Source organism: Vipera ursinii (assembly GCF_947247035.1).
Source record: "Vipera ursinii genome assembly, chromosome: 2".
In the NCBI taxonomy this organism is placed as follows: Eukaryota; Metazoa; Chordata; class Lepidosauria; order Squamata; family Viperidae; genus Vipera; species Vipera ursinii.
The window spans coordinates 28,318,829-28,337,380 of record NC_139513.1 but is presented as its reverse complement, the minus strand read 5'-3'; the positions used below and the strand labels follow the sequence as shown (position 1 = coordinate 28,337,380).

Sequence of the window (18,552 nt, the reverse complement as noted above, 5' to 3'; positions counted from 1 at the left end):
TGACCATGGGGATGCTGCAATGGTCATAACTGTAAAAAACAGTCATCAGTCACTTTTTTCAGTGCCATTGTAACTTCAAATGGTCACTAAATGAATGGTTATAAGTCGAGGAATACCAGTACTGAATTTCCACCTCCAATTTTAGAGGTCTTGCCAATTTGGAAGACAGTATCTAATTCAGTCCATGGCATCTGGATCCTGTCCCAAGCAGGGGTAGGCATAGCTGACTCAGGAATTCTGGGTGTTGAAGTCCATGAGTCATAAAAGAGCCAAGGTTGCCTACCCTTGAGAGTGCAGCTTAAATACAGTTTGTCTGGTTTTTACACAAGTGGATGTAAAGAATTCACTAAGACTGATAAAATGTAAAGAATACAACCTCTTCAAAAACAAAACTTTCATTGCCTTGAAAAGAGAAAGTCCATAGATTTACAGGCTTGTAAATTCTCCTGATAAGTGAGTCCTATGATGTCAATAACCATTATTCTCAGGAAAGTAATTACAGGATCATCACCTTCAAAGCATATCATAGGAAATTATGAAATAAATAGTTGTTTCCAAAAAGCTTTCTTCAAGCAGGTTGGGTTACAACATTGGCATGCAGTGATGCAATGAAAGCACTTTACATTTTCCTGGGAGTTGTCCAAAACTGTGTCCCTGAATATTATTGCCTCTTTTAGTATCCATTTAAGATCTGGTAATACCTTCCAAAAGTTTAGAATAACAATTGTCAACATCATGTTAATAATAATTTATTTAATTTGTCAGCACATCCAAGAGCAGTAATCTCAATTTAAGAAGTTAAATTTCAGAGGATGCCAAAAATACAGCATTAAGGATCACTAAGGGGATCCTTTTACTCTTAAGTATGATATACTCCAGATAACAACTTTAAAGCACCATGCTATCGATGGAATCTATCTATGAGCTGTATCCAGTTACTTTGTTTATCTACTATGATTCTGAAGCTCAATTGCTAGAATTGCTCTAGTCATTGTCAGGTTCAAAGTCATTGTCCCTGAAATATATTCATAAATTCTTATTATAGAAGAAAATAGAGATTGTCTTTTGATAGAGATGAAAGCTAGTCGTATACTCAGCTGGCCACCAATTTGCTTTGGGAAGGGTTTCATTTATCCCAAGTAAAATCCTGCACATTTCAAGAAACATCCCTCTGTCGGGTCCTTGATGTTGTCTGAGCTTGTTTGTTTTCTTGCAGACATTTTATTACCCAACAAGATAACATCATCAGTGCTAACATCTCCTGTCACTGCTGATGTTTCCTATCTGGGTAATAAAACAGTTGCAAAACAAAAACAACCAAGCTCAAACAGCACCCAGGACCCCACAGTTCAACCCCGAGTTACAAATATTTTCTTATGTTAGAACATCCCTCTGAAAATGAGGATTGCTGCAGAAAGAGGCATGGCATGTAGAGAAAAAAAATCTCTGTGTTTGTGTGGGTGATTGCACTATTGTAGCCCTTTTCTGTTAAAGAGTTCTGCTGCCAATCACAGGTTTGGAGAGAGATAAAATTATTAAAAAATAGTTGTCCCCACAAGGGTTGTAGTTTAATTGTATGTTAGTGAGTTCTCTCTTAGAATTTGATTATATCTTAGATTTTGCTTTCTGTAAATATTTGCTTTGTATCAGATTGGAGGGAAAAGCTGAGAGGGTTAAATAATTTGCTTTCTCACTGCAAGCTTCCAACATTGCAATATTACAAATGTAAACAACATTACTATGACTCAGGAAGGTGGGTTCTCTTTGACTCCACCTACTCAGCCAACTCTAGATGGTCTGAGTTATAAAGGACCTAACACAGTGTGATGTGTGAATCCTTTGACCCATATACGTCAGCTTCTTCCATGGATCAGCCAATTCATAGCTGCCACAGATTTAGATACAGTGTTTGATGTTCATTTTTTCTCTCTTGTTCACTGTTCCAACCTAGAGTGCCAAATTTCCTTCTCTAGTATAAAAAAAAATGAGATAGTGCTCAAAGAAAAATGACTTTTCTGGATAAAAATCTTGAATAATTTGGGTGCTCGTGCAATCTAGGCCAGCTGAGTTTCCTTCTTCTATAGCAATTATTAATACATACAATTTTGACCTTTTAAAACCCTGGGCAGTACTGAAACAGATGTAAGGGGTCCTTGGTGCACTCTGAGCTTGGTTGTTTTCTTGCAGATGTTTTATTACCCGATTAGTAACCTCATCAGTGCTAGTCCTAGGTAGCACTGATGATGTTACCTAGTTTGGGTAAAGAAATATCTACAAGAAAACAGCCAAGCTCAGAGAGCACCAAGGACCCCTCATTTCAACCCCAAGAAACAAATATCCTCCTATTATAGAAATACTACTACTACTACTACTACTACTACTACTACTACTACTACTGATGATGATGATGATGATGATGATGATGATAAAAAGTTGGAAGGGACCTTGGAGGTCATCTAGTCCAAACCCCTGCTCAGGCAGGAAACCTTATACCATTTCAGATAAATGGCTGTCCAGTAGAAGTAGCTTAGCTTCCATCATCTAAAAAGCACTCCGTATTCTGTCTTGCTCACAATTTTTTATTGTGACTACTGAACAAATCCCCCAGGCCCCCATACTCATAGTCACATCAAGCTATCTAGTTTGGCATACACAGAGAGATACCCATTGCAACTGTATAACACAATACACATTTATTCAGAAGGATTTCCCACTATGTAGAACCGGTATTATTTGCATACTGTATAAACATCTGGATGATTGCTATGTAATCAGCCTTATTACATCAATTACATAATTTTAAATTGCTTTAAATGTTTAAGTAAATGTTTACTATCATTACATTAAATTATACATGCAACAGAGACTTGCAACATTTAAAACAAAGTAATTTTATTATTAGAGTTAAAAAAAACAGAGAATCTATCATTTTCCAACTATATAGAGCACACATATGATCACATGCACATGCACACACAGAGACACACAGAGACTTGAAGAAGATACCACAATGGCCATAGGGCATCACTTGAGAATATTATTGCTTTCCTCCTTTTGATGTTCCCCAAATTAATATAATACATAATTAATTTCTGTTTAAGTAACTTGGGGGTTAATATACCTTCTGGTCATAAGACCATAATAAGAACTATGGAATCTATCCAAAGGCTTATCTAATTCAACATTCTGTTTCAAATCTAACCAGATACCCATCTTGTTTCCAGAAACCTTTATTAGAAAGTACAATGTCCCTAGGATTTTAAATAATCCATAAATTCTGTTGTCAGAGAAGTTTTCAACAATCCTATTTCCCATAAATATATTTGATTTTTTTCTAAAGCTACCCAAATTTTATGCTTTGTGGTTGCAAATTTTACAGTTTACTTGTCTTTCTGCAAATAAGTAATTCCTGTTATTGAAAGGGGGGTTAGTAGTTCAATCCCAGTCTAGCATTGTGTCCGCAGTAATCAAATAAGAGAGTTTATAATCAGGACTTTTTCTCTTACATCACAATAAACACTGTTTCTTTTCTCAACCCAAAATCAACTGAATCCTTCTACTCCTGCTCCTCTGCAATCAGCTTCAAGGGACATATTGCTTCTGATAGCATTTCACCATCATGATTACCTGCTAAACCTTCATGAATTTCCATAACTAATCATGAAGCAATCCAAATTATGACCATCATGCCATCATTAAGCAGAACAATGAAGAAATCTGTTATTGACCTGAGTCATTAACCAGTTCTATTAAAATTGTAAGGCCACACATAATTTAATAGTATTTATTAAGATTGTATCACCCTTTGATTTTATGCAGCAGGAAAAGTTCCTTAATTGGCAAGCATGGACCACAATATGATCAGAACAATTATGCACACTGCTATGGCTCTCTTATCTTTTTTCATCTCAAAGTTCAGTGTGTTACCTTCACTATTATTCAGGATCATGATCTGGTAAGTGTATTTCTTGTAAAATATATGAAAAAGAGAAAATACATAATTGGTCAACTAGAGCAGGGGTCATCAACCCCCGGTCCATTGGACCAGTACCAGGCTCTGGCATGCCAGCAACTGGTCCACACAAACAAACAAAGCCCCATCCGTGGAATGCAGGCAGTACACAAAACTACACCCCCTCTGGTCTGTGGAAAAACCTCTCTCCATAGAACCTGTCCCTGGTGCCCAAACGGTTGGGGACCCCTGAACTAGAGCGCTATTCAATTACCAGAAGAAAGGGGTGTGTGTGTGTGTTTTAAGTGAGGGAAGCTTAGTCAAATGTTAACTAACAAACTCTAGTTTTTGGCCCATCGTTTAAGTCAACATTTGAGTAGAGATAAAATGAAGGCAATTAATTGCATCTTGTCCCTAAACTCCATAAACATCTGGAGAGAAGAAGCAATTCAAAAGTTTCAGAAAAGTTTCATCATGAAGGGTTACTGGCTGCAAGTTCCCTCTCTATAGCTAGCCTTCCTCATTAACTTGTTGACTTAAAGAACTATATAACATCTGCATGAGCTTTCTTAATCTATAGGCTGATCTTGGCATAAGATCAGAATATTAGAGTCTCTCCATATGGAGAATTTCCCCCATATTTTTGCACTCTTTAATAGCTTCCTTATTGGCCACTCCTCTTGCTTGTGTTGAAGACTGCCTTATTGGTCTTGTCATTGCCACTTATGCACAGTCCTCATCTACAACCTCAAACCATTCTAAAAGCCTTCAGCAGTTTTCACAGCCTCTTCCATCTACTGCGAACTAATGGAATAGAAGTCTTTGGAATGGAAGTCTTTCCACAATATGCCTCCTCCATAAAATCCCCATCAGTCTTCCATTTTGTTCTCCATATTTTCAGGACTAAGCGTCTGAAAATGGGGGTGAAGGTGAGGTACCTTGATAATGAGGGATACCAATTCAGCTACTTGACCCGAGGAGAACCCGGATCCCGACCATCTGTGCTGATGCTTCATGGATTCTCACTCAACAAAGACATGTGGTTAAATACCATCCAAGTAGGTCTTACTTTTAGCTTGCGTGATGTTGGTCTGATCTTGGGTACTAGAAGTCAGAGAGGAAACCTTCTGTGCTCTTGCTCACAACTAGCTCCTTTTAAAGGAAATGTGCCAGTACCATTCCCTGTGTCCCATCTGCTTACAGTTCCTGGGATTCCATCTCACTGGGCAGAGTGAAATGTGTGGAAGAGGGAGCAACATCACAATGACCAAGGGGAAAACTGTGGGTAATATGTAACCTGGATCTCAATTACTACCTGTCCCACTCTGGTCGTCCTCCAAATAGGAGGGCCTTCTCCAGAGTTCCTGGCTAATATGGCCTTTACTAACATCCACATCTAAGGTTCTGTCCATTTTTTCTTTATCTTCTTGGAGGTAGATAAGAACCAGCTCTCTGCCACTATGGATGAAGCGAAATAGGAAATTTAACCCAATCCTTAGGTTACAAGTGGTTTTGGCCCTCCTGATGTTAGGGATCATTTATGCCTTGCCAAAGTGCTGCAAAGAGGAATTGACTGTTGTCACACTAGGATCTGGCAATTTTACAAAATATTTGGGCATTACTGTGCATTTTTTCCTTAATAAAATAATATTGAAAAGATAGTTGTGGAAATCTCATGTAGTCTCATGCATTCTTTCCTGAAATTTTAATGAAATTACCCTCTTGTGCAATTTGCTGAATGAGGCAAGCAGGTAGGCAGAGATAGATAGATAGATAGATAGATAGATAGATAGATAGATAGATAGATAGATAGATAGATAGATAGATAGATAGATAGATAGATAGATGATAGATAGATAGATGATAGATAGATAGGAGAGAGAGAGAGAGATAATTACCTTCTGAAAAAAATCAGTGAGGTGTGAGCATGCTCAATTTTCCAAAATGCATTATTTGGTGACATCAATGGAAGAAGAAGAAAAGATGGGTGGGGATGGCTGGGGAAGGGAGGACAAAAGAGAGGTGGATCTGATACTAAAAATGCTTCTTCTCTAGTCCTGCTTTTGGCAGTGAACAGAGCCAGCTATTTTTGTTTTGATTCCTTGGATTCACACAGAACCATTTCCCCATAGGTCTTTCCTACAGGCCTCCACGTGATCTGCCTTGATCTACCAGGCCACGGGGGAACCACTCGCTTGCTTGGAGAAAGTTACACAGCAGTTGCTCAAGCTAAAAGGATACACCAGGTGGGACCTTTCTTGATATGATACATTGTTCTTTGAAGGCTGGTGATTGGCAGCAAATGGTGAAAGTAGGGTGTGTGAGAGAAATTAGATATAAATTCAAGGAGTGGCTGTCAATGACAAATACCGGTATATAAAGTGGCTATTCTTTGCATTAAAATGTAGAATCTCCTTTCAGTCAAGCATGACTTCTGGTGATTTTATGGACATGTCCATTTGATTTCTTGAAGGTAATATTTTATCTTCATTTTTTTCATATATGACTTAGATAAGGGAATAAAAGGGGAACTCATCAAATTTGCAGATGACACTAAACTGGCAGGAATAGCCAACACCCCAGAAGACAAGCTCAGGATTCAAAAAGATCTTGACAAATTTGAAGAACGGTCCCTATGCAACAGAATGAATTTTAATGTGGAGAAAAGCAAAGTTTTACATTTAGGTAGGAAAAATCAGAAGCATAAGTATAGATTAGGCAAGACTTGGCTCAAAAACAGTAACTGTGAGAGGGACCTTGGAGTCCTAGTGGACGATCACTTGAATATGATCCATCAGTGTGCAGCAGCAATCTAATACAATCCTGGGTCGTATAAACAGAGGTATAGAATCAAGACCACATGAAGTATTCGTTCCGCTTTATAAAGCCCTAGTAAGACCACACCAGGCAATTTTGGTCACCATATCACAAAAAAGATGTTGAGAGTCTGGAAAAAATTCAGAGAAGAACAACTAAAAAGATCAAAGGCCTGGAGACCAAAATGTATGAAGAACGGCTGCAGGACTTGGGTTTGGCTAGTCTAAAGGTGATATAATAGCAGTATTCCAGCATTTGAGGGGCTGCCACAAAGAAGAGGTGGTCACGTTATTCACCAAAGCACCAGAGGGCAGGACAAGAAACAATGGTTGGAAACAAATCAAAGAGAGAAGCAACCTGGAATTAAGGAGAAACTTCCTAACACTGAGAACAATTAACAAGTGGAACAGGTTGCCTCCAGAAATCATGGGTGCTTCATCACTGGAGGTTTTTAAGAAGAGACTAGACAGTCACTTATCTGAAATGATATAGGTTCTCCTGCGTGAGCAGAGGACTGGACTAGAAGACCTCCAAGGACCGTTCCAGCTCTATTCTATTTTACCACTGCCTCCTTCTATAAGTTTTTGTTTTGATGTTTTCACTCCTAGTTCTGTTTCAGTCAGATATTCCTAGTATCAAACCCTACTTAGCTTTCCAAAATGGAGCACTATTGGTTAGATGTTGCCACCTGGAACTTTGTGGAAAGCCAAAAAATGAATTACTATAGTTTAGGGGGAAAAATGGGTAAGCATGGGTAAGCATCTCATGAAAACACAGCCACAATCTCTTTGTTCCCAATGCTTGTTTCAGTTTGTCCAGTGTGCTGGCCTGAACCACAAGCCTTTCCACCTGGTTGGCATGTCCATGGGAGGCATGGTTGCTGGGGTTTATGCAGCTCTCTATCCAGCCCACATCTCCTCTTTAGCCCTCCTCTGCCCAGCTGGTAAGTATTTACATCAAGTAAGTAAACTGTGAAGGAAGAGGCAGAATGTCTCATGCTATGTGATCCTCATATTTTCCTGGTTTTGTGACCTGAAACACCTGCCAGCATTGTTGGTCTCTTCTTGCAGACTGGGTATATTACGGCAAACCTAGAAAAGTATGCATGGGTCCATTGTGATGAACACCCATTAGTTACCTTGCCAGTAACTATATTCTGGTGTTCAGACTGTCATATTGGGGGGCATTAGCTTGCAAGGAAGCCTCAAACCCAGAAAGGACTAACTGCAGAACTGGATAGTTGGCCTACCTTGACAGAAAGCTCAGAATTTAGCAGTTTAAAACATGGTAGTTCACTTTCTGTTTAGTATAGTATTTTAATCTATCTTAAATACAGATAAACCTACAAACACAACTGAACCCAAAATTTCTTCTGCTAAGTGTTGTTAAGTAAATTTTGCCTCATTTTATGACCTTTCTTGCCACCATTGTTAAGTGAATCACTGCAGTTGTTAAGTGAATTGGACTTACCCATTAACTTTGCTTGTCAGAAGTTTGCAAAAGGTGATCACATGATCCCAGGACAATGCAACCATCATAAACACATGCCAATTGCCAAATGTCTGAATTTTGATCACATGACCATGGGGTATGCTGCAACAGTTGTAAGTCTAAAAATGGTCATAGCTTACTTTTTTCAGTGCTGTTGTAACATTCAGATAGTCACTAAACAAATGGTTGTAAGTCAAGGACTACCTGTATTTTTCATGCAGCATTCAAAGATTTAAACACAATTCTGCCCACATATTAGGATACATAGCCCTCTATATGGTCTTTAGAAAGGACATAAGGGAAGTAAGTAGTAGTAAGTTAGTAAGACCTCACTGGGAATACTGCATCCAATTTTTGATCACCACGATATAAAAAAGATATTGAGATTCTAGAAAAAATGCACAGAAGAGCAAGAAAGATGATTAGAGGACTGGGTGCTAAAATATATAGTGAATGGTTGCAGGAACTTGGCATGTCTAGTTTAGTGAAGAGAAGGACCAGAGGGACATGCTAACAGTCTTCCAATATTTGAGGGCTTGTCCCAGAGAAAAGGAAGACAACCTATTCTGCAAAGCAACTAAGGGCAAGAGAAAAAATAACAGATGGAAAATTATCAAAGAGAGATCCAACCTAGAACTAAGAAGAAATTTCCTGACAGAACAATTAATCAGTGAAATGGCTTGCCTTCAGAAGTTGTGGGTGCCTCATCACTGGAGAGTTTTAGGAAGGGATTGGACAGCCATTTGTCCCGAGTGGTATAGGATCTCCTGCTTGAGCAGGGGTTAGACTAGAACAGACATGTCAAACACAAGGCCCGGGGCCTGGATCCAGTCTGCGAAGTGGTTTCATGTGGCCCGCGTAGCCATCCTGGAAACAGTGAGGGAACGGCTCCCACTGCCTTGGCCTCTGGCCCAGAGACCCTCCTTCTGCCAGAGACCCTCAGATCTGTCCCACTCCTGCCCAGGCCTCCTTAGGCACCCTTGATGCGAACGATGTAGAGCTGGCCATGCCCTCCCAGTAGGCTATACGCACTCTAGCCACGCCCACCCAGTAGGCCACGCCCACCCTGGCCATACCCACCCGGCCCCTTGAGGACAACCGTAATGCTGATGCGGCCCTCAATGAAATTGAGTTTGACAGCCCTGGAGTAGAAGATCTCCAAGGTCTCGTCCAACTGTTATTCTGTCAAGAGATGATCAACTGGATGTTTTGGTGGTAGTCGGACTCTTCACATAAGGTCTACCTGCCATGATTGTTAACTTTGTGGCTTGGGTTGCTACCATTTTTCCTATCCAATCTTTTACCCACCAGTTTTTCCACTTGTGCCTGCTGTGAATATAATTCAAACCTAATCATGAGGACAAATGATATATGCTTTCCTTAAATAAATCTATGCCTGCAATTCCTGTTCAAATGTTATGTTTTTTCTTATATTAGCTTTTAAAATTTTGCACTTTCCTCTACTTACAGGTGTGAGGTATTTAACTGATAGTGAATTTTTTGCCCAATTACGTCAGCTGATTTTCTCTAAGGGCTCTGTGGAGAATGCTATTATCCCAGTTACAGAAGAGCAGATGGAAAACTTCATAAAGCTGTGCTTATACCATCCCATTTTTTTAAAGATTCAGGTGAAGATCTGACCTTTCATGGATTGCTATGTTGTTACCCAGTCTCTTCTGATAACATCTTCCCTGGCTCTTTTATTTTAATGGGGTGGCCAGAGAGAGCACACAACCCAAAACATTTCAAAAATACAGAAACTGGAAAAGAGAGGTGTGGACAGGCTCATTCATTCATCTGCCCACCCATTCTTACATTCATTCAAACATTCTTTTTCTTCAAAAGAAAGGTATCCTGGAATTGCTCACCATAAAATAAATAACCGAGACATTAGTGCCTTCAGATTTGTAGTCTAAAGACACAGAAGAAGGTTCTTGGATGAGAAGTGAAATGTCTTCAAAGTAAAACAAAGTCCAGTTGCCTTTGAAAAAGCACTTTTAGGATTCTATGACAAGGCTAGAAATTAAACAGGCAACCTGAGGACTACAGATTTAATTTTTCTCAGCTGTGCTTGACTGAAACTGCCCATAGATACTTTTTAAAAATTAACCATTTTTGCCAAGACCATCATCCTCTTTTTTACCTACTGGGTCAACTGTGCTTTATTCATTGTTGACTAAGTTATCGAGAATGGGCTTGAGCCCATGATCTTTATCAAAATACCCAGCCTAATACTGAGTGCCTCCCGCTCTGTGAAATATGCAAGATAAGACTGGTTTTCAAAATGACTTTTATAGGATAAGAGGATAAGTGAAAAGAACTACTGTATACTCTCCAATAATGCAATGAACTGCTGATCAGGAATGCGATTGTGTATATCCAGCTTTGCTGAACATAGGTTACATTGGTGCAGAGTAAATAACAAAATGTACAACACGGTGACTCAAGGGCCATTCTTTATGTATTTGCATATGATGTCATGATTCAAATATGAAAGGGCAAACTTGCCTCAGAAAAATGTGATACTTATTTCATCATGTTGGTGTCCCTAGAGTTGGAAATAGGCATATTTATGCTTGGCTGCTCACACTTTTCAAAAACTTTTAAGAAATTGCAAATTTGATTCAAACATAATTCAATACAATATAACTTATTCTGTAAGCCTCCCAGAGTTACCATATGGGGGATATGGGCAGTATATAACTTTAATAAATAAAACAAATAAAAATAACTTCTGACTTGCCATTTTGGTCTTTCCACTTTTAGCTCCTAAAGGGATATCTTGAAGATCGGACATCACATAAGTCGGTTTTTGTAAAATGTAAGTACAAGACACAATATGGACCAGCCCACATTTCAGAAAGACAAGCCTACATTTAGCACCAATATAATGAATCCAGGGTCTAGTAGCCAACATCAACTCTCCATTCAGCACATGTTGATTGCATTTGCATGTTATATTTGACAAAACAGAATAACAAATTTAGAAGGGACCTTTGAGGTCATCTGGTCAAACCCACCACTCAAGCAGGAGACCCTATAATATATCAGACTTTGGCTGTCCAAAGTCTTCTTGAAAACCTCCAGTGATGGAGCACCCACAACTTCCGAAAGAAAGCCATTCCACTGGTTAATTGTTCTCAATTGTCAGGAAAGTTCTCTTTATTTCTAGGTTGAATTTTACACTTGATTCTTGATTTTTCAAAAGTTAAATAGTCTTGGGAAAATCAGTTGTCTCTTGATACACTACTATGATATAGCTGTACCACTCTGCATACCGAGGTCCTACAGTTCATATCTCCTTTGTAATCATCATAGATCAACCTTTCCCAATTTACAAGCCTTCCAAGGGTGTTAGGAATATAACTCCCATAATTCTCAGTCAATTAATGCCCATTGGGTATGGAGTCCAGAGGTTGCTGTCCAGCTATACTAAAGAGATGAAAGTTGGAAAAGCTGCTGGACTGGCATTTAATCAGCCAAATGGGATAGCAAAGGGTTCAAGTTACTGTTCCAGCCAAGTGTTCCTTAATCAAATTTACTCATCTTGTTATTTATAAGAAAACAGAAGATCAGAAACAGGCAAAGCTCATGACAGGTTTCACTGCTCATTAAAATGGAAAGAAACAAACCAATTCTGCCTCCTTTTATTGAGAAAGGTTTTCTGGACCTCACCAGCACTGAATCGAGGTATAGCCTCCATGAGAAGATGAGGAAAATCAAAGCTCCCACCCAGATTATATGGGGAAAGGAGGACAAGGTAAGGGATTTGTGTGTGTTGTGTTGTGTAGTGAGTTCGTTGCGCAGGAATGAAGATGAGGCGAGTGATTTCAGCAATGGTCATGTTTATTTGCTTGCAGGATCTGTACTGAGGAACTGAGCTGCAGACTGCAGCAATTTATAGCCTGGCCCCTAGGCAGCAGCCAATAGGTTTAAAGCAACCCATTGCCACCTAGGGGCAGCCAATAGCAGTACTGGAGACGGGGTGTCTGAGTTGCTGGGAGCCGTTAGCTAGCTCCAGCTTACCACATGGTGTTACAATTAAGCCCAATACATAACACCCCTCCCCTCTTAGAATGAACAAACATCATAGCAACAATAAGCGTGAAAATAACAAATTACAGGATTTAACAATAGTATGCATAGGTTCCCATTAACAATACAATGACAGTTAACGACATTATAGCTCCATCATTGTTTTAGTACAGTCTCATAGTCAACAATTATCACAAGTACATACAACATTATAGTTCCTTTATTTTACTATATAACCTGCTAAATAAGCAGGAGGATTGCATGCCCTTGTGGAACGCCTCAGGGGTTCAGTCACTTTCTGGTCTTTCAGCTTACCCACCAGGCCGGGCAGACCAGTGTCCTTTGATGCACTTGAGCCAGAAGGATTTGGTGCTCTCTGGCTGGCCTCTCCAGGTTGGCCCACCCCAGAGTCAGACTGTTCAGCAGAGCTGGCACAGCGGTTGTGAAAGTCAGGTTGGCTTGCTCCATCCTGGGATCCATGTTGCACTTCCGGACTCCCCTCCTCTACGGCCAACTCCTAATTTCTTGTGCTGTGAGAGTCTTCAGAGTCTATGCATGGGCTGGCTTGGTTGCCAGTTTGGGGACTTTGGGTGGGACTTATGATGCAGTCCTCGCTTAGTGGCCATTCTGGAAACTGCTTTCTGAGTTGGTCAATGTGGCGTCTGACAACTCGCCCTCCCTCCAGCCCCACTTTGTAAGATAGGGGACCAGATGATTTAATGATTTTTCCAGGAACCCACAGATTCCCATGCCCATAGTTTCTAGCCCACACCCCAGCTTACCGCGTGGTGTTACAATTAAGCCCAATACATAACAGTGTGTATCTGGGATTTTGTGCACATTGTGTTGCAATGAGGCAACAATGGAAATTGTATTACTAGAGAATTTTACGTGGCCTGAATTCAAGGCTCAGTGTCTGCCTTTTTTATACTAGAATGTGATGTCCACCACTAAAGGAAGGGCTGGAAGCACACACATTCTTAGATAGCAGAAAGGAACCATTTTTATTAGTGTGATGTCTTTGCATGGCTTGTTGAGGATCACACTCCAGAAGAGGGCAGGATGAGGATTTATTTGGGAGACTTCAGGGCTTTTAAGTGTCAAAGGAGCCTATTAGGCTTAAAGTACTTCTTTTGCTCCTTTATCCCCCAAATTCAGACACATATAATAGGCTCCTTTGACACTTAAAAGCCCTGAAGTCTCCCAAATAAATCCTCATCCTGCCCTCTTCTGGAGTGTGATCCTCAACAAGCCATGCAAAGACATCACACTAATAAAAATGGTTCCTTTCTGCTATCTAAGAATGTGTGTGCTTCCAGCCCTTCCTTTAGTGGTGGACATCCTCACTAGGTGGGTCAAGTGAGGGGTAATGTTTATTCTTTCTTTAGGGAATTTACAAATTAAAGGAAAACGAAGCAAAAATTTGATTTCATGATTTTGGAAATCATTGACGAGAGAGAGAGAGAGAGAGAGAGAGAGAGAGGGAGAGAGAGGGAGAGAGAGAGAGAGAGAGAGAGAGAGAGAGAGAGAGAGAGAGAGAGGAAAACAAAAAAGTTTTCTTTCTTCCTCCTGGGCTAAGGTGAAGAGTTAAATAGGGAGATTTTTCATCATCATCATCATCATCGTCCCCCAGTGAGGCACTCCCTTGACATGGTTGTGGGGCTTGTGTGCTATGAGGAAGGTGAAAGCTCTGCCAGAAGCTCAACTGTACCAAACAAATGCACCAGTTCTGGAAAGAACAACATCTAGAATCAGGAATAACAGAACAGGGGCTAGCAGATTAACCTGGATTTATAATATGAAATAAAGTATTCACAGAAGCAGAATTGGAAGAACTGCAAAGGTCTACCCAGGACAAAGAAATCAAAGCCTTGTCAGAAGTAACTCAGATTATAAAGGCAAACCAGAGTGAGTTGGCAGTAGAGGAATCCAGCAGAGATATAGAATTGTTTTCATTTGGAAACCAGGCACACTCTTCCCCTGCCTTGGAAAGAACAAAGCCCTCTAACTAAAGAAGTAGAAGAACTGAAAGAAAGAATAACTGAGCATCTAGAACAAAAACATCAGAATATGCCTGCATTGAAGCTTGTTCCAAAGAAACAGCTAGCAAAAGGATTAAAAGACTTTTTCTCCAAGAGGAAGAAAGAAAGAAAGAAAAAGAAACAAATCGAACAATGTACAGCACAGCTGCAATTATAACTGAATATCTGTGATGCAAAATCAGCAAAGAAGAAATAAAAGCCAAATAGTGAGCCACCGAAATAGAAGATCAGACTGGAAAATAAGTTCAGCAAGTTGAGATCTGATGCAAGCAAATTAGAACAGATGAAAGTAAAGAAGCTGAAGAACAACACGATCAAAGCATACCTAATCAAAAAAATGCCACTTAGAAGGAAGATCAAGGAAGCAGTGGAAATAATAAAGCAGTAAACAATAGATATAGTCAAGAAGATCAGCATATAGGAAGCTCTAATTGCAAATTATAGGTAGAATCTCTAATTTCAATGCAATCAGAAACATTTCTACCATATAGCAAGGACTCAGCTTGGTTAAAGGAGATGGATAAGAATAAAAAAAATAAGTTGAAATGAAAGAACTAGTAATAACAGGAGAAATGGTAGAGAAAAGAGCAAAGAAGATCAAAAATTGGTCAGCACCAGGTGAAGACGAATTGCATGGTTTTTGGTTGAAACATTTGGCTTGTCTCTACCCAGTGGTGGGATTCAAATATGTGAACTACAGGTTCTCTGTGTGGATGCCGCTTCCGGAAATCCATTCTGGGCATGAGCAACAAAAACTTAGCTACCGGTTCTGCTGAAGTGGTGTGAAAGGGCTGAATCCCACCATTGTCTACACCCACTAATTGCCAAGCTGTGTAACATACTGCAAGGAGGAGAAATTGAAGAGTGGCTAATATCTGGCAAAACGTACCTCATAAGGAAAGATCCAGCAAAAAGCCATCACCACACAATTTGAAAGCAACTTTCAAATTGCTAACTGGTGTGGTAGTTAATACAGTCCAATAGCATCTAGTTGAAAACAAGCTCTTTCCAGCTGAGCAGAAAGGAAAATGCCCCAATAGCAGAGAAACAAAAGATCAACTCTTAACTGACTAGATGATTTTGAAAAACTACAAGAGATGGAAGACCAATTCGAATGTAGTATGGATTGGCTACAAAAAGGCATTCCATTTTCTGCCACGTGACTGGATAATCAAGTGCCTAGAAATAATAGGAGTCAGGAGAAACATCAGAAGCTTTGTGCAAAGATTGATGGCACAATGGAAGACACGGTTGCAGGTCAATGGTCAGAGACTGGGAGAGGTTCACATCAAGAGAGAAATATTTCAAGAAGATTCACTATTACCACTACTATTTATCATTCCACTGATTCCTCTGTCAACAATATGAATAACTCAGGCCATAGCTATCATATATCAAAAACATCTGCCAAGCTATCCCACCTCTTTACATGGACAATTTGAAGCTGTATGGAAAAACACCATCTGAAATAGAATCACTGTTCAACACTGTCCATATATACAGCCAAGATATTGCAATGGAATTTGGACTGAACAAATGCTCCATGCTCACCATCAAGCGGGGAACAATAGTGAAAACTGAAGGAATCAAGATGCCTTACAGAAATAACATCAAGAGTCTGGATGACGAGGATCACTACAAATACCTGGGTGTCCTTCAGGCTGACAACATCAAGCACACACAAGTCAAGAAAAAGTTTAGAAGGGAATACAGCAAGAGAATGAAGAAAATCTTAAAGTCCAAACTCAGTGGAGAAACTACCATCAAGGCAATAAACACCTAGGCAATTCCAGTCATTAGATACACAGCTGGAATAGTGGACTGGACTCAAGCAGAACTAAAAGCCATCAATAGGAAGACCAGAAAAATAATGGCAATTAATCATGCCCTTCATCCTTGCAGCGATATTGACAGATGCTATCTACTAAGTGGATGTGGAATGTTGTATCAGATGATTGAAGAAGAAAAAAGGGCATTGGAAGAATATGTGAAGGACAATGAAGAAGATACACTGAAGCTATTATACCAGGAAGGCTTATTGACTACTTACAGACCAAACTGGCCTATAAGAAAGACCAAATGAAAAAATAGAATGGAGGCATGGGAAAACAAAGCATTAGATGGCCAGTACATTAAAATATAACATGGAAAGCGGATAATAACAGACCTACAATGGCTAAGAGCAGGAAAGTTGAAGAAAGAGATTGAGGGACTAATTATCTCATTTATTTAAATAGGAAGCTTCAGATCAGTATAGATTTTATTTGGATCTTGTTATTGGCTACACCTACAGCTTTATAGATATTAACAAATGAGAGAAAACACTAATAGAGTTCAATACTTGGAGCAGCTCACATAAGTTGCTTAAGACCCAGAATAAGCTGGAATAATGTCTCTTTTCCATGGCAGACTTAACAAAATGTAGGAGCCATCGGTCTCCTAACAATCTCTACTGCTGTGGGGTAGGGAATAGGTATTCTGCAATAATATCTACAACATGGTGCTCAGGTGGCTAGCCATCTCCTCCTGTAAACATCTGCATAGAATAACCAACTATACAGAATAAGAAGGATGACCTTGTTAAAGATACATAGAAGCTGATACCAAGGCAAAAGAGACAGAAACATTTTTTAAAATAAATTCCCACTAACATTGACAGACCAAGCCAAGAGTATATAAAATGAGAGTAAACCTCACTTCCTGCTAGCACTGATTATATTACCTAGTTTAGTAAAGAAATGTCTGCAAGTAAACAATCACATTCAGGGAGCACCAAGGACCCCACAGGTAATAGTTCAGATAGACACCACTCTAATTCATGAAGGAGGAGGAGGAGGAGGAGGAGGAGGAGGAGGAGGAGGAGGAGGAGGAGGAGGAGGAGGAGGAGGAGGAGGAGGTATTTTTCACCAAAAAGGATCAGCAGCTGTTTCTTTCATTTTGGTTAAACATGACTGATTTGTAACTTGATCAGTATGATCATCTTCTTAATTCTTCTAGTTTAAGTAACTCTTGCTACAAGTAAAGATGAGAACTAAGATTTTACACAGAAAGACTTAAGCCAAGAGAATCCAGATATACTGATATCCACCTAAAAGGTTTAATAAAGGGAAGATCAAGTTTAATGACTCTGTCCTTGAAGAAACAATAATATGCATAATAGAATTCAGTAGTTAATATCTTTCAAATAAGGAGATTCTTTTAAATGCACTTTAAAAAGGCTTTCAAGGGGAAGAGGAAATTTAATATTTCTTTCTTGTATAGGTCTTTGATTCTTCGGGTGCAGAAATTTTGGCGGCTGCCATTCCTAATTCCCAAGCGCATTGGCTGGAGAAATGTGGACACTTCATAACTCTGGAGAGGCCCAGGACCTCTGCAAGGCTCCTCCTGGAATTCTACAACTCAGTCTGTGACTCCGCCAAGCAGAAGAAGGTGGCCTGAGGTCTCAGGAAGTGCCAGATGGCTGGAGACAGGCAAGGTCTGCCCCACCACCAGCCCCATGTTGACTTCTCTGGCTGGTACAATGGGAGCTACAACTCAAGATATTTAGCAGAGGAGGTGAGGACCTAGAGAGAACGAAGCTTTGCACTACCATTTCATAAAGACCGATCAAGAATTGATCCAACTTTTCTAACAAAGCTTACAGTACAACAGTCTGCTCATAATGATTAGATAGAGCAGAAGGTCACTCTACAGAAACACTAACAAAGACTATTAGCTACCTTTGGGTGCTGCTCGTCCATTTTCCCTTTCACCGTATCCACACTCCTTCTCTCTCTTTCCTCTTCTCTACTTTCTTTCTTCCTTTTTTTCTTTCTTTCCTACTTCCCTCTTCTTCCTCTCCTCTCCTCTTTCCCTCACCACTCCCCTCCCGTTTCTCCCTATTTCTCCTCCTCTTTTCCTCTAACCTTCCTACTTCCTTTCCCCTTCTCTACTCTCTTCCCTCTCTCCTCTCCTTTCTTCCCTCCCATTCCTCTTCCGATACAATTCAGGGGTAATCTCCGAGCAGTTCCTCTTCTTAGATTTTCAATATCTATATTAGGTATGATAACATTAATTTTCTATTATGTCAATATTTCTATAAATCTGGTCTTCTCAGTATATACTTCTATAAATTTTTATACTACCTCCGATTATGCAATATTGTGTCGCATGGGTCTCCCTCCTTATCTCCTCATTTTTCTTCCATCTAAATTAGTGTTAGCCGTCTTTTAAGCA

General features: G+C 39.8%; 1 protein-coding gene across 1 annotated transcript; it reads left to right on the top strand.

Moving 5' to 3' along the window:
- Nucleotides 1-3,845: 3,845 nt before the first annotated feature.
- LOC310636980 (monoacylglycerol lipase ABHD6-like) lies at nt 3,846-17,775 on the top strand (the record flags this gene model as incomplete). The annotated part of the gene is made up of 8 exons (XM_083357211.1): nt 3,846-3,955; nt 4,854-5,010; nt 6,085-6,198; nt 7,580-7,712; nt 9,731-9,888; nt 11,027-11,081; nt 11,920-12,020; nt 17,599-17,775. 8 exons carry the CDS (start codon nt 3,846-3,848, stop codon nt 17,773-17,775), a joined length of 1,005 nt encoding a protein of 334 aa, XP_083213337.1.
- Nucleotides 17,776-18,552: the final 777 nt, after the last annotated feature.